General features: G+C 55.2%; 3 protein-coding genes across 3 annotated transcripts; 1 reads left to right on the forward strand and 2 right to left on the reverse strand.

Annotated features, from left to right (window-relative positions):
* Window positions 1-3,862: 3,862 nt before the first annotated feature.
* Window positions 3,863-10,954, forward strand: PKS2 (Reducing polyketide synthase PKS2; the record flags this gene model as incomplete). The annotated part of the gene is made up of 5 exons (XM_037328266.1): window positions 3,863-4,559; window positions 4,616-4,826; window positions 4,894-5,099; window positions 5,159-10,065; window positions 10,118-10,954. 5 exons carry the CDS (start codon window positions 3,863-3,865, stop codon window positions 10,952-10,954), a joined length of 6,858 nt encoding a protein of 2,285 aa, XP_037173418.1.
* A 1,525-nt stretch (window positions 10,955-12,479) lies between these two features.
* CGCA056_v013023 (uncharacterized protein) lies at window positions 12,480-14,829 on the reverse strand (the record flags this gene model as incomplete). The annotated part of the gene is made up of 6 exons (XM_037328267.1): window positions 12,480-12,483; window positions 12,531-12,649; window positions 12,700-13,236; window positions 13,304-13,493; window positions 13,550-13,761; window positions 14,059-14,829. The coding sequence occupies 6 exons, from the start codon at window positions 14,827-14,829 to the stop codon at window positions 12,480-12,482; spliced, it is 1,833 nt and encodes a 610-aa protein (XP_037172667.1).
* Window positions 14,830-14,877: 48 nt separating this feature from the next.
* Window positions 14,878-15,165, reverse strand: CGCA056_v013024 (uncharacterized protein; the record flags this gene model as incomplete). Its single annotated transcript, XM_037328268.1, has 2 exons — window positions 14,878-14,938; window positions 14,984-15,165. The coding sequence occupies 2 exons, from the start codon at window positions 15,163-15,165 to the stop codon at window positions 14,878-14,880; spliced, it is 243 nt and encodes an 80-aa protein (XP_037173416.1).
* Between the last annotated feature and the right edge of the window lie 833 nt (window positions 15,166-15,998).

Raw genomic sequence — 15,998 nt, forward strand, 5'->3', positions numbered from 1 at the left:
AGAAACATTGTTTTGCAAAGATGCGTTTCTTCGGAACGACCGTTCGCTGACTTGCAGAAAAGATGGACAAGTTGCGTCGATAGTTGGGGGCTAGGCCAGGTACCGGGACCCCTGCAAGGTCGACCAAGACGGCGTTTGCCGGGATATCCCTTTGGAACGGTTCGTGTTAGCAACGACTGATCTTCAGGAAGCGTAGCGCAAGGCAAGGCAAGACAACGCAAATTTGGAGGGACTGGGCTGCAGGGACAAGGGCCAGGGCAGTCGTGGTGCTGGCGCGTGTCAAATAAGAGCTTTGATGGTGTAACGGCACGGGTAGAAGTGCGACGGGCGCGCTTGTGATTTGGAAGCTGCCAAAGCTTTCTGACAGAAGCAGTTTTAGAAACACCCTCAATGCCTTGGGCTCCTTGGGGTTCCTTCCATTGATTGGGGGTGCTGGGATAGGGCGAGGTCGACTTGAGTCCGGAAACGACCAACTTGACTCGCTGGTGGATGGATGTTGTTGCGGTTGTAGTGGGTTGGCGGCAAAAAGAAGATGTGATGAGGATCGATTGACGTTACGAGAAAACGAGGTCAGGTGGGCGAAGATGAGTGCACCGTGACGTTATTGGCGATATGCAAATTGGCGTAGAGTGGACATGTCTCAAACGGTGCATCGCATTAGCAGATACCAGGATAAGAGAAGTGGGTACCTGCCTTCCCTGCCCGGGGGCCGGATCCACTGGCGATAAGCATTTTTTCTGCCTCACCACCACGAGGTGGTGGTGCACTCAGGGTCAGAAACACCCACCTCACCTGCGGTGTAGGTAGCGTCACACTGAGTGCGGGTGACACCACAGGTGGAGACGCTCACCTTACCTCGACTTCACCCGGTGCCTCGGTGAAAGCAAAGGTGACCTAATCGGGAGACAGATGCGACCATTCCTTTTTCGAACGGCGGCGCAGGACCAAGACTCAAGACCCAAGACCAACATCCAAGACCTGCATTGCACACCAGCACCAGTTGGTTGGTTGCACCGGACCTGCAGCCGTTCGCACTTTGGTTCCTGGCCTCGGCTCTTTCTCTTTGTTTACTGGGCGCCGACTCTCGAGTAATTAGCCGCACCGTTCTTGCATTCTGTATGTACGCACCGTGGCACCCCTGGAAGAACTCCCCCACTCTATCCCGATCGTCCCTGCAACCGCCGTCATTCTGTGGCAGTCCTGGGTCATGTAAAATGGTGCTTGACCTACATTCACCTAAGATGCTAAGGTGGGTGATTGAAGATGCGATAGGCGGCATCGCCCGGGCGGCAGACAGGCAGCCAGGATATGGCAAGAACAGACGCTCTGCTCGACGCCTTTCGCCGCCGCTATTGCGATTGTCGGTGCTTTTGACACAAGACACACTCTTTTCCAAACAGAACAACAAACGAGCGCCGATGTCCAGACCAAGAAGACAAAAAAACATCCAGTGTGAGTGCGGACGAAGAAACAAGCACCGCCTCCTTGGTTGGCCCTGCATTTCCGCCTCCTGCATCTCTCACGGAATCAGGCAGAGTTCCAGCAATTGCAGCACTATCTGCAGTAGGTATCATGACCGGATGATGGCAGCCTGGAGTCTTGCACATCAGAGATCCCCAATCTTGGCCTCCGTTCTTTGGGGCGCAGGCAGAGAAAGCAGAGACGGCCTTGCATCTCCTGCTCACTGCGCCCCATCATCTCGTCTTCGGGCAGCTTTGAAGTGAGGGACTTGGGACACTGGGGCGCGCAGGATCCTCTTCATCCTTCTCCTTGGGACTGCTGTGCTGTTTTATTGGCTCGCCACGACGGCGGGAATCTCCATATCGCCAGACATCGGCCTCACATCCCCCCAAATAGCTCACCCGGTATTTCCCAAAGTGCCAGTGTCCAGCCATGCAGACCTTACCTAATCACCCATGAGGTTCAAAGTGTTCCATGGCAGTGAATAGTGATAGGCAGGTAAATGGACGTTAGTAAGGGCAGAGGTCAGGCACAGGTCTGACGCAGGGTTGGCCGTTGTTTGGTGCACCAAGTGAAGGTGCCTGCCCGCCGGCCCGCAAAACCGAATCCAAGGCTCTGTTCTGCTCTGCGCTGCGCTTGCTGCTGCCCAGTCCAGTTGCTGACACCGGCTCAGCGTTCAGGTGCTGCACGCACTATTTGCGCTGTCCAGAGTGCACCTCAGCAGCAGTGTTGCCCCGGCACGATTGCGTTGCTGCCGTTACCCTGCTGCTAAGATGCTCCACTCCGGCCATGGCTCGCCCGTACCAAGAGTGTGCTGGCCCCCAAATGCCCAGCGTTCAGGGCCCCAGTGCTTCTTTTTCAGTGGGTCGCCCTTGGTTCCTCTGAATGGATGGCCCCACTCCGGCGTCTGGACCCGCTTACCTCATCTCCAAGCTCCGGGGGACCAGCACCCAGCACCCAGCACAAACACCAACACCAATACGAACACCAACACCAAACCAACCAGCACACGCATCGTAAGCTGGGTCTTCGCCCTCCACCACCTCACCTCCGAACCACGCCACCGGGCCCCCGTCCGGGAGGTTCGAGGGTTCATTGCGCTCCATGTCTTGGTCCGAGTCAAACGTCCGTCTTTCTGCAGCCTGCGTCTGAATGCGCGCAGATGCACGCCAGTCGACCTGTCTTGCAGTACTGCTGCTCAATTGCAAACAAACTAAGGCACAATCCGACAGCCGTTCCATCAAAGACAAACCGTTCTTGCAGCCCTGCGCTCTCTCTCGTCCAGTCGCCTCTCGTCGCCTCTTCGCCTGTACTCGACAGTCCTCGCCCTGCACCCCCCGAATCGAGGTTACCGATTGGCCCTGCAGATGTACCTGGATCAGCCTGCTTGCTTGCTCTCTCAGAGACAGCCTCCCAGCTCCGGTGACCTCCCTCCGCCGGTAAAACCGTGCCCGGAAAAGGTTCCTCGGGCGAGATGAGCTGATGTGGGATCCTCAGCCCGCAGTGGCCAACAAATCCCGTTAAGACGCATAATCAGTTCATCGAAGTTGCTTTTGGCCGAAATGACTGTACACCCAGGAACAGAGACAAGACATGGAACCAGCTTCTCGCCCGCCCGGCGCAGCGACCACCTCCCTGCTCCCTGCTCCTAGAGGATGAGGGGGGGAGGCGACGTCGTGGCCAGCAAGGTGTGCCGCTGCTCCGCTGCTCCGGCCCTACATGGACTGCCCGGCATCGGATGTGCCCTGGCATCTCTCCGTGGATGCTCCAACTACACCAGACGCTGCATACATTCCATGCAACACGAGTACCTCTCTGCCACCCGTACGCCGTACGCAGTACACACTCCTATGCGGCGGCCAACATGCACGTTCGGGATCTCCCTATGATCTACCTAACCGTCAGGCAAATCTAAATCACACAGGCTAGTCTGTGCGAAGAACTCCGGCCGACTTGGCGATCTGATCACCAACCAGTCCCTTCCATGTCAACTCACCCGCGACGGAGCGAGCACCATGATTCTTCCCCATGCCGTTCATCAGCTAAAAAGCCTACAAAGAATCCCAACCGGGATCATCACAGAACATTCGTCACACTCACTCATCTCATCCCCAATAGAGGAGGCTTGGTACGTACTCAATATCAACCTGGCCCTGCCCACTCTCAGTTCAGTGACAAGAATATACACATCTGAGAGCCTCTCCTCCTCTTTCTCCCTCCCCTCACCTCACTCACTTCTTCACTTCTCTTCCTCCCAAATATTTTTTTTTGTCTTCAAGGAACGCCTAGAGCGCCAAACTTTCGCTGCACCATCTCTCGTTGATTCGACGAATGCCTGCGGTATAGAGAACGACTACAAACTGCGGTCTCCGCGATCCTTCCCTCTCCCCCGTCAGTCACCATGGCGCCCGGCGTCCTGTCCTACTCCTCCTCCGGGACATCGCCTTCGGCAAGTCCTGTAATGATGACCCCGATCGATCACTCCGACACCACTTCCGATGGCTTCACGAGCCTCTCTGTTGGGCCCCTAGACGGCACCGGCCTTGGCATCAACGGCCAGTCGACAAACGGCCACTCCAACGGTCACTCCAGCAGCAACGGCCACTCCAATGGCGCCTCTTATACCAACCCCGTTGGTGGCAGCGACGCCGGCCTGAAGCAGATGCCCATCGCCATCGTCGGTATGGCCTGCCGCATGCCCGGCAGCGTCTCCAGCCCTGCCGAATTCTGGGAGCTGTGCTCCCGTGCCAGAACCGGCTTCACGCCTGTGCCCAAGAAGCGCTTCAACCACGAGGCTTTCTACCACCCCAACCCGGGCAAGACTGGAGCTTACCATGCCGAAGGTGGTAACTTCTTGGACGTTGACCTGGAGTCCTTCGACGCCCCGTTCTTCGGGCTGACAGAAAAGGAGGCCATCTCAATGGACCCTCAGCAGCGTCTGCTGCTCGAGTGCACGTTCGAGGCGCTCGAGAACGCCGGTGTTCCCAAGCACACAATCGTTGGAAAGGACGTTGGTGTGTTCGTCGGTGGTTCCTTCGCAGAGTACGAGAGCCACCTGTTCCGGGATAGCGACACGATACCCATGCACCAGGCCACAGGTATGAGGATGACCCCTGCACCCCAGACATTAACGCACGCTAATATGCCCCTTCAGGATGTGCCCATGCGATGCAGTCCAACAGGCTTTCACATTTTTTCGATCTCAGGGGACCTAGTTTCACAGCAGACACTGCTTGCTCTGCGAGTTTGGTCGCCCTTCACTTGGCGTGCCAGAGTCTGCGCGCCGGCGAGTCCACCTCCGCCATTGTTGGTGGCTGCCATCTGAACATGCTCCCTGAGTTTTGGATTTCCTTCTCTTCGTGCAGGTGAGTGAAACCGGTATTCGCGTGGAAGCTTCAGCGTGTTCCGTGATGTTAACAAAGCGCTCTGCAGATTGCTCGCAGACTCAGGCCGCTCCATTGCTTTTGACCAGCGTGGTACCGGTTTCGGTCGTGGCGAAGGCTGTGGTATCATCATCCTCAAGCCTCTTGACCAGGCCATCAGGGATAATGACTCCATCCGCGCTGTCATCCGCGGTACTGGCATCAACCAGGATGGAAAGACGCCAGGCATTACGATGCCCAGTGGCGCAGCACAGGGTATGCATCAAAACTGTCTCCAGGACCGTGAAACCAAACGCTGACAAAAACTCGTGCAGAGAAACTCATGAAGCAGGTCTACAGGAATGCAGGCCTTGACCCTCATGACACTGGTTACGTCGAGGCTCACGGTACGGGTACCAAGGTTGGTGACCCCATCGAGGCCACCGCCCTTCACAACGTTTTTGGCAACAACAGATCCGCCAAGGACCCTCTTTTCATCGGCTCCGTGAAGTCCAACATTGGTCATTTGGAGGCCGCCTCCGGTATCGCCGGAGTCATCAAGGCTGCGATGATGCTCGAGAGAGGCTTCCTCCTGCCCAACCATGACTTCAAGAAGCCCAACGAGAAGATCCCTTGGAAGGAGTGGAACATGAAGGTTCCCGCCACCCAGAGGCCGTGGCCCAAGAACAAGAAGTACATCAGTGTTAACAATTTCGGATTCGGCGGTACGAACGCCCACGTTGTTCTTGAGAAGGCACCTTTCGTTGCCAATCCCAGAGACAAGATGCTGCCTCCTGTTGAGGCCAAGAAGGTCAAGGGCACCAAGAAGCTGTACGTCTTGTCCGCCAACGACAAGAACTCCGTTCAGGAAGTCATGAAGAACCTCGTCGTCTACCTTGAGCAGAGACCCGAGATCTTCCAGCACGATCTGATGGAGAACATTGCTTACACTCTTGGCTCGCGTCGCTCCATGCTTCCGTGGAGGGCCGCCATCGCCGCCGACGACTCTTTCGACCTCATTGAGACCCTCAACAGCGGCAAGGTCATTCCCGGCAAGGAGGGTGAGCCGTTGAGAATCGGCTTCATCTTCACCGGTCAGGGTGCCCAATGGTGGGGCATGGGTCGTGAGCTCTACGGCCAGTTCCCCGTCTACGCTGCTGCCATTGACAGAGCCGACGAGTGCCTGAAGAAGTTGGGCGCCGAGTGGTCTCTCAAGGCCGAGCTCAACAAGGACCAGGAGACCTCCAAGGTTTCTGACGCTCACATTAGCCAGCCGGCTTGCAGTGCTGTCCAGCTCGCGTTGACGGATCTGCTCCGTACCTGGGGTATCCGCCCTGTGGCTGTTGCTGGTCACTCGAGTGGTGAAATCGGCGCTGCCTACGCTGCCGGTATCATTGGCTTCGATGCCGCCATGGCTATTGCCTACCACCGTGGTAGACTCATTCCCATTCTCAAGAAGAGACACCCCGATCTCAAGGGTGCTATGATGGCCGTTGGCGGTACCAAGGAGGAGGTCCAGCCCATGATTGACGCTCTGAAGGAGCAGCAGGTCAGAATTGCCTGCTACAACAGTCCTTCCAGCTTGACCATCTCTGGTGACGTCGCCGCTCTAGGCGAGCTCGAGAAGAACCTCGAGGAGAAGCAGATGTTCAACAGACGCCTGCAGGTCGAGACTGCCTACCACTCTCACCACATGAACCTCGTTGCCAAGGAGTACCGCGAGTCCATCTCCGAGCTTCCTCACCCCCGCACTACCGAGGTCCGCTTCCACTCCTCGCTCTACGGCCACCAGATCGACGGCTTCGAGTGCCAGGCTCACTACTGGGTCAACAACTTGACCTGCGCCGTCCGCTTCTCTGAGGCTCTTGAGACCATGCTCGAGCCCGTTGGTGACCACAAGCACGGTGTCAACATGCTCATCGAGCTGGGCCCCCACTCTGCTCTCCAGGGCCCCATCAAGCAGATCCTTAAGCACGTCGGCGACAGCGCCACGAAGATCCCCTACGCTGCTCCTCTCATCCGTAAGAAGGATGCCGTCGAGTCTGCTATGGAGGTGGCCAGCAGTGTCATTCTCAAGGGTGCCATCCTCAACATGGACGCCATCAACTTCCCTAAGCCCGGCAAGAAGCCGTCACTGTTGACCGATCTGCCCCGCTACGCCTGGAACTACTCCAACAAGTACTGGCAGGAGTCGCGCATGACGCAGATGCACAAGTACCGCAAGTCGCCTCGCAACGACTTGATCGGTCTTGAGGCTATCTACTCCAGCGACCTGGAGCCCACCTGGAGAAATATTGTCCACCTGGACGATCTCCCTTGGCTGCGTCACCACCAGATTCAGGGCTTGACTGTCTTCCCCATGGCTGGCTTCATCGCCATGGCCCTTGAGGCCTCCGCCCAGTGGGCTCAGCGCAAGGAGCTTTCCTTTGAGAAGTTCGAGCTGAGAGACATTTCCGTCATCAAGCCTCTGGCTCTCAACGACACTGACGTCGAGATGACCATCAACCTCCGCCCCCACCAGGAGACCAACCTCAGTGCCTCTGAGACCTGGAAGGAGTTCCGCATCTGCTCTTGGAGCCACGGCAGTGGCTGGACTGAGCACTGCGTCGGTCTCATTGCTCTCCACGGCACCGAGACCAACGAGGTCGACGGTGAGGAGCAGAAGCTTGCTGCTCTCCGCGGTGCCGAGGCCACCATCAAGGCCAGCGAGGGCCCCGACGCTGTCGATGTCAACGAGACTGAGATGTACGAGCGCCTCACTGACCTTGGCGTTGGCTACGGACCCTCTTTCCAGGGTGTCAAGGCCTGCAAGGCTTCCAACAAGTTCTCCCACGGAAGCATCTCATCTGCTGATATCATTGCGGACATGCCCAACCACTACATGACCAGTACTGTTCTCCACCCCACCTTCTTGGAGTCTCTCATTGAGATGTACTGGCCCATCCTCGGTGCTGGTCGCACTGAGCTCAACACCGTCTACCTCCCCTCCTCCATCGCGAGACTTTGCATCGCCCGCGACATCACTGCTCTCACTAAGGAGGCTGGCAGCTCTCTCAAGGCCTACGCCAAGGCCGACTTCTCCGCGACCGAGGCCCGTCCCACCAAGGTCTCCATCTTCGCCACCAACGAGAAGAAGGACATTGTCATCGAGATTGACGAGCTCACCGTGTCTCCCATCATTGATGGCCAGACCGATCTCGGCAACAACCCTGCCCGCGAGCTCTGCTACAAGCTCGAGTGGGAGAACATTGGCGACCTCAAGTCCCTGTCCGGCAAGGGCAAGAAGAACGCCTCCAACGGAGTCAAGGTCGATGCTCCTCTCCCCGATGTTGACGTTGCCATCATCCACGGCGAGTCCAACTCCCAGCAGATGTTGGCCAACGGTCTCGCCATCGCTCTGGCAAGCTCCACCTCCAGACTCCCCGAGATGGGTGCTCTGCACGAGGTCAACACCGAGGGCAAGCTTTGCGTCGTTCTTACCGAGATCGAGCAGCCCTTCCTTGCCAACCCTACCAAGGAGCAGTTCGCTGATATCCGCAACATGATTGCCGGTGTTCAGGGCTGCCTCTGGGTTGTCCGCGGTGCCTACGACAAGGCTACTTCTCCCGAGTCTAACATGATTGTCGGTCTCAGCAGAACCGTCCGCTCCGAGTCTGTCCTACCCTTCGCCACCCTCGACTTGGACGCCAACAACGAGCTGGACGAGGATGACGCTTCCGCCGTCATCTACGAGATCTTCAAGCTGGCCTTCAACACCAACGCTTCCTCCACCAGTGAGCTTGAGTTTATGGAGCGTTCCGGCAAGTTCTTCACTCCCCGCATCATCCACGATGAGGAGATGAACGAGTTTGTCCACCGCGAGACCAACCCCAGCATCGTCGAGCTCCAGCCCTTCGGCAAGGACGACCGCAACCTGAGAATGGAGTTCTCCACTCCTGGTGCCATCGAGACCGTCCACTTCGTCGATGACAACCTCGTCAACCAGCCCCTCGGCGACGAGGAGGTCGAGTTCGAGGTCAAGGCCGTCGGCATGAACGTTCGCGATGTCATGCTCGCTAAGGGACAGATCCCTGACGCCGATAAGCACGCCCTTGGTGTCGAGGCTGCCGGTATCATCACCCGTGTTGGTTCCGCTGTCAAGTCGCACAAGGTCGGTGACCGCATCGCTGCCCTCACCATCACCCATGGTGCCTACGCCACCCGCACTCGTACCACGGCCGCCAGCATTATGCCCATCCCTCCCAAGATGTCCTTCGTCGACGCTGCCACCCTGCCCTTGGCCTACTGCACTGCCTACTACAGCTTGGTTGAGCAGGCTCGTCTCCGCGAGGGCCAGCGTGTGCTCGTCCACTCTGCCGGTGGCGGCATTGGCCAGGCCTCCGTCTGCCTCTCCAAGATGATTGGTGCTGAGGTGTTCGTGACCGTCAGCTCCGCCGCCAAGAAGAAGCTCCTCATGCAGCACTACAATGTTCCTGAGGACCATATCTTCTACAGCCGCAACACCACCTGGAGAGCTGCTGTCCGTCGTGCGACCAACGATGAGGGTGTCGATGTTGTCCTCAACACCCTCCCGGGTGCTGATGCCCTCAGGGAATCTTGGGCTTGTCTCAGCCGCTTCGGTTACCTCGTCGATGTTAGAAGGAAAGATGGCTCTCGCGCCACCCGCCTCGACATGGGCCAGACCGACAGCAACGCCTCTTTCTTGAGCGTCGACATCTTCGGCCTTGCCGCCGAGAGGCCCAAGATCATGGAGAGACTCGTCAAGGATGTTGCCAAGCTCCTTGCTGACGATGAGCTTCGCCCCATCGACCCTGCTACCGTCTTCCCTGTCTCCACCATGGAGACTGCCTTCAAGACGCTGCAAACCTCCCAGGGTCCTGGCAAGTTGGTCGTCGTCCCCAGCGCCTCTGACGTCGTCATGGCCACCCCCTCCAAGGGAATGACGGACCTTCTGAAGGCTGATGCTACCTACCTCCTCATCGGTGGTACTGGTGGTCTCGGTCGCTCCATGTCCAGATGGATGGTCGCCCACGGTGCTCGCAACCTTGTCCTCCTGTCCCGTTCCGGCTCTGCCACCGGCAAGGTCAAGGAGCTCATTGACGAGGCTGCTGCTGAGGGTGCCCACATCACCGTCCGCTCTTGCAACGTTGCCGACCGCGCCAGTGTTGAGGAGCTTTTCAACTCTGGTCTCAAGGGCCTGCCTCCTGTCCGCGGTGTCATTCACGGTGCCATGGTTCTTCGCGTAAGTCCTTTACCTACTCCCTGCATACACACAACCGCTAACAACTTCTCAGGACGTTCTCTTCGAGAAGATGACCTACAGTGACTACACCCAAGTAACAGAGTCCAAGGTTCAGGGTGCCTGGAACTTCCACCACGCCCTGCAAGACCGCTCTATCCCCTTGGATTTCTTCGTCGCCATCTCCTCCGCCGCCGGTGCCGTCGGTAACAGAGGTCAAGCAGCCTACGCCGCCGCTAACTGCTTCCTCAACGCCTTCGTCCAGCACCGCCTCGCCAACGATCTCCCCGCTGTCTCCCTCGACCTCACCGCCGTCTCCGACGCCGGCTACGTCGCCGACGGTGACGCCGAGCGCGCCGCTGAGATCATGAAGAACCTGGGCTCCGACACCATCTGCGAGGCCGAGGTCCTTGCCCTCCTCGGTGCCTCCATCTCTGGCAAGACCTCCGTCGCCAACCACCACATCATCACAGGTATGCGCATCACGCCCGCCGTCCAGCCTTTCTGGACGCCCGATGCCAAGTTCAAGGGCATGCGCCTCGCTGCTGAGGAGCTTGCAGCCCTCGAGGCTGGCTCCGGCGCTGTCTCACTCAACGCCGCGCTCAAGGCGTCTCGCAGCGAGACCGAGGCTATGGATGTCGTCTGCCGCGGCCTTGTCGAGAAGATCGCCGCTGTGCTCATGATGGAGATGGAAGAGCTCGACATCACCCGCAGCTTGGCGCATTACCCTCTCGACTCGCTTGTTGCCATCGAGATCCGTAACTTCATTACTCGCGAGTTCGAGGCGAACATGCAGGTCTTGGAGTTGCTGTCCAGTGGTAGCATCCAGACACTGACCAAGGCTGTCTGCAAGAAGAGCAAACTCTGCGTCGGCTTTGACTGGAGCAGCTAGATTGATGGTTGATTGAGATAGTTTGTGGATTTTGAGAGTGTGAGAGCGCAGCATTTCCTTTTTCTTTGACTTGTTCATTTTATCTACAACACACAAACGAAACGGTCACAGTACTGCATGAAGATGATGAAAGCTATTTCCTTATTTCTAACTTAGATTGTTCGATGGAGGGAACAGAACGACGACGACGAGAGGGAAATATAATTACCTATTATATCATACGGGAAACAAACATGATGTGGGAACAGATGGGAGAAGGCGTATCTATGGAATGGAAAGGATCAGGTGGTCGGTTGGTTGGTACACGGGACACAAGGGCGACCAGACCACAATGCTGGGTCTCCTTTTCATTATTTTTCTGTATCTCTTTTCCTTGTTTTGTGTTCTTTTTCATGTTGTCCTGAGTGTGTGTCTCTATGGTCTTTGGGGAGGGGTAGTACCGCCTGGACATTTGCGGTCATGGGATGGGATGGAAGAGAGCTGAGATGGGGAAGACGGGAGAGAGATTGGAATCATTGGGATTGGGAGTTTTGATGTCATATTCTTCAGATGTTCTCTGATTTTCTGGATTTGAAGTGTGGGTTTGTGGTGTGAGATTAGAATTTGCAGACTTTCCTTAGTAAACATGGCATTTACTATCCTAAATAATTTTAGATGTCCCATTTGCTTGTTGGCGACGAGGCGACTCCATGGTGGATATGGGGAATGAGGAAGATAATTGATTTGGACAGCGAGTCAAAAGTCGGGCAAAGGTGCGAATCAGAAAGGGGGTCTGGATAGCGAGATGGATCGCATAACGGGGTGTGAGCAAGACCGGACGATGAGATTGAATCTCCTCTTCTTTCTTTTGTGTGTGTGCGTTTCTTTGCTTCTCTTTTCTGTCTAGTACTCATGAAGCAGCATCATGTCGGTATCATCTATAGAAACGTAGGGAAATCTTTGGACGTCTTCCCAAGCTTCTATCGTGGCTCCTGTGCTGATCCCAATCTCTTCCATTCTGTCAACGAGAAGCTTGGTGATTGAATGATCCCGACCAAAATACATGAGAGCCATTTCCAAAGGCGTTCCTCCATCTCTGCCTCGAGAAAATCTCCAGCTTTTGGCTTCAGCGGGCAGACTGGCGTCAACCTGGCCTGAATCAAGTAAGCAACGTGCTATGGGTTCCTGTTTCTCGGCTTGGTACTGGGGATTTTCCCTTCTCTCCCGGCGGTCGGAGTAGTAACCCCCCATCAGTACGTGATGCAGCGGCGTGTTTCCCCAATCATCCACTGCACTTGGATTGGCATTTGCCCTCCCCAGAAGGTATTTGACCATCTCCACATGGCCCTCTCCAGCAGCCAACATCAGAACTGTTTCTCCTCTCCAATTTTTCAACTCTATATTAATCCTTTCCGATTCTACAAGAGCTTTTACGATATCGGCATGGGCTCTCTTTATGGCATGCATCAGAGGAGTTTCCTGTGACCCGGTCTCGGCGTCGAGGTTCGGTTTGTTCGATTCTATGAATGGTAGAATTCTTGCCACTTCACCTATGGTAGCAGCGATGGCGACTGGGGGGTAACCGCCCTTAGAGTACTTCGAATCCACGTCAATCTCATCCTTACTCAGCAGCCACTCAACAAAGTCGACCCTGCCCCCCATAACGGCATAGGAGAGAGGCGTGAGCTCTCTGCTATCTTCAATATTGATATCGGCCTGGTTGGTAAGAGGATTATCTGTTTACGCTCGAAACACGTATAACTCACCTCGACTCCATACCTTTCGAGAACAATCGTGAATGCCTCTCTTAAGCCAAAGAAAGCTGCGAGATGAAGACCAGAGACTCCCGTCACGTCCATCTCATAAGCGATATCACTATCAAATGACCAGATAACGTCAGCGGCAGCATCAAGATTTGCTTCCCGACCCATCAGGAAAGACAGCAACCCCTCGGACGGAGGTGATATATTTCGAGCGTGCTTTCCCCATTCGGTGGCTGCGTAGTCGTAAAGCGGGCTTCTCCACTGGCGCAAATCGTACGTTGTAACGCCGGGCCCAGCGTTCAACTCGGAATCGGAATCGTATGCATCGCGACTCAAAGCGTCGAAAGAGAGGTAGGTGACGCACGATTCTACTATGAGTTCTTGCGCATTAGGTAACCAACGTTCAGCAGTCCTCTCAAAGAATTCTTGCGTGGTGTAGTGGACGAGACGAATGACCTCGCTTTCTTCATCGATAGTGATCAATCCAGCGCAGACACACAATATCTTCCAGATCGGTGATGTTGTCTTCGTCCAGTCCAGCTGTGCCTAATTCAACAGCAAGAGCGTGTTGCAACTCCCATGTCTTAAGTGGCCGTGTAGCGCAAACTATCCAAGACAACGCGTCTTTGGCGAGTGTCTTCTGTTCTTCGAGCTGTCCTTCGATGCGCTCCATGGCTTCTTCGTAGGCAATATCGTAGGCCGTATGTCCGCTCGAAAATTTACGGAGGGCCTCTTTAATGGATTTTGCTGAACGTTTGCCTTGCAGCGAGTCTAAGTAGAGTTGGGCCAGCAAAAACCTTGCGAAAGAAATTTAGCCCGATTATTCAGCTTTAGGGGATATTGCATAGCTCACATTCCTTGGACAGCCTGGACGATGCTGTGCTTGACTTCGCCTTGTAGTTGGGTGCTCTTTCTTACAGCTTGAGGGAGCTTGTACATGTGACCATCCAGGAATTCCGTGACATCTTCATCAGTGGCCCGGATTTCGACCGATGGAGCGTCTTCAAAGTGGCTCTCGATTTCTGGTATATGTCTAGAAGTCGCGAAGATGTTGACATTTTCAGACTTGGAGAGTCCCAGCACGGTTTTGAGAAGCTGGTCTCAATACCCTTCATCTCCGGGAAACTCATCTAATGCATCGGCAAGTATGTACACCTTGTCAAAGCAAGACATCACAGACCGAAGGCATGCTATGATTTCTGGCATCGACATCGGAGTATGGTCCTTGGGACTTTCATGCCTTTCATACGCTTGCTCCACGTCATTGAGTCCAGTTGGTATGGCCCAATAAAGCTGCTTCAGAGTACCTGCGAGTAAGTCCCGAGGCTTTTGCTGATCGTGCCGTCGAAAGTTACAGAATACGTAGGCGATTCCAACTGCAGGATCCTGACCAAACCGATCTTGGAGGTGGTCAATGACGATTGACGAGAGCATCGTCTTTCCAGCGCCTGGTATTCCAGGGCAAAAGAGCGTCTTTCGATCTTCCTTGATCCAATTTTGAAACTCTGGAGATTCGAGAAGCCATTGCCCAGTTCCCTCTTGTCTCCTCTCGAGGTTGTCAATCTGCTGTGCTGCAAAGTCGATCGGCGTGATCCAATTTAGAATCTGCTTCTTCTTTTCGTCCAGATGCCTTTCGTCGAGGTCTTTTCGCGTAGATCGGACCTCAAGATTGGTATTGAGAGCAATTGCAGTGTTGTCAATCAAGATCTTGCTGTTGATATCTTGGCATCGCCGCTGCACGTTTTCGATTGCCGACTGTGTCTTTTCGTTAGAAAATGCCGCCTTTAGTCGCTCCCATCCGAAGCGACTCCCGCCAAGTCGCTTCTGAAGGCTTTCGAGCACATCCTCTAGCTCTTCTTTACAAGTGAAGAGCAGGGCTGAGTCGTCTGAGTTTGATGGCGCCGCCAGATTCGACAAGACCGCAGAATGTTTGCCCTCAAAGGCGGAGATGAAATCAGGATTCTGGATGAGGTGATTGTAGCTTTCCCAAAGAGTCTTCTGCAAGCCATCAACCTCGCTCTTGAACTTCTTGGCATCGCCTGGGGCGTCTCGCCAGTTCAAGCCCAGCTTGGTGCATGTCGCGAGAATTTGACCTGCCACGCCGATGATGCCAATGATCCCGGACGGATCCATGTTGAAAGCACTCCGTCGCGCGACGGTCAACACTCACGGCATGCGAGATCACAATGGGTAAGAGGACAAGAAATCAGTGCCCATCGAGATGGAAATGAGGAGAAGCTGGCTGCCAAGAGTCAGCAGTGGTCAAGTGTCTGCCAACTCAGCCTGCCGATAATCACAGCCCCAAATGCGCATGCGTCTCCGTATCGGCGTCAATGAACCAATCTGGACTAAGAATTTGGAGGCAATGACGGAGCCCACGCATCTCACCACGTAGTCTCTGACCAATCTGATTCGCTTCGCGATACTGGGTTGCATCGAAACGGTTACCCCATTGGCTGTCATCTGCATCAAGTCAGCGGCACGGCAGGCAAACATGCACGCGGTTTGAACACTGCCCCATGAGCGGTAATTTTGACTATCCCGGTTCGGCCCCTTTTGAACCCCTTGCTCCAACGTACATATCGGCATGCTCAGCCTGCTTCTGATCCAACTGACTGTTCAGTTGGTCGCTTTGCGTTTGACAAAGTCCAGTCCACCCCCATAATTGTTGGATGGTGCGGCGCGAAGGGCGCGGTATGTCTTGAGGGCAGTGACGGACTTACGAACATGTCATGATTTACCAAATCTCGTATCGGTCTGTTATTTCGGTCTATGAGAATGGGATGGCGCAAGATTCTGTTCGAATTTTGTGGCGAACATGCAGCCAACCACTCAAATTTGGCTTGACTTCGAGTGAGAGCTGTCAGAGAGAACCCGGGGCGATGGATGATCTAATCTTAAGGTTCTGACGCCTGGTGTTGATACTCACGCGGATCTCATAGCGTGCTTCCGGAAGCCTTTCTCATTCGTGCTCAAAGAGCGCCACTGATCAACTCCAAAGAAAGAGTGATCGCGGGGAAACGCTCGAACTGAACACGGGGAAACTCTTTCGGGAACAAATTACCTAAGAGATGGGATTTGTCTGAGTTTGCAAGACATTGCGGCGTTGGTGGCAGAAAGCTGTTCAATTGCCCTTTCCCCCAACCGATTTGCCGACTCACAACGATCTAAGATCAATGCGAAAAGCGGTTAGCGGCCACGGTGAAAATAGCCGCTTCCGACAGCTCAGCTTAGTTGCAAAGCCACGTCCAAGCGAGCTAGCTCTAGGGTCGTGTTCTAGAGCCCACACAGCTGGGAATTGC

The sequence above is a fragment of the Colletotrichum aenigma genome (genome assembly GCF_013390185.1).
Source record: "Colletotrichum aenigma strain Cg56 chromosome Unknown KSG_Cg56_contig09, whole genome shotgun sequence".
Lineage (NCBI taxonomy): Eukaryota > Fungi > Ascomycota > Sordariomycetes > Glomerellales > Glomerellaceae > Colletotrichum > Colletotrichum aenigma.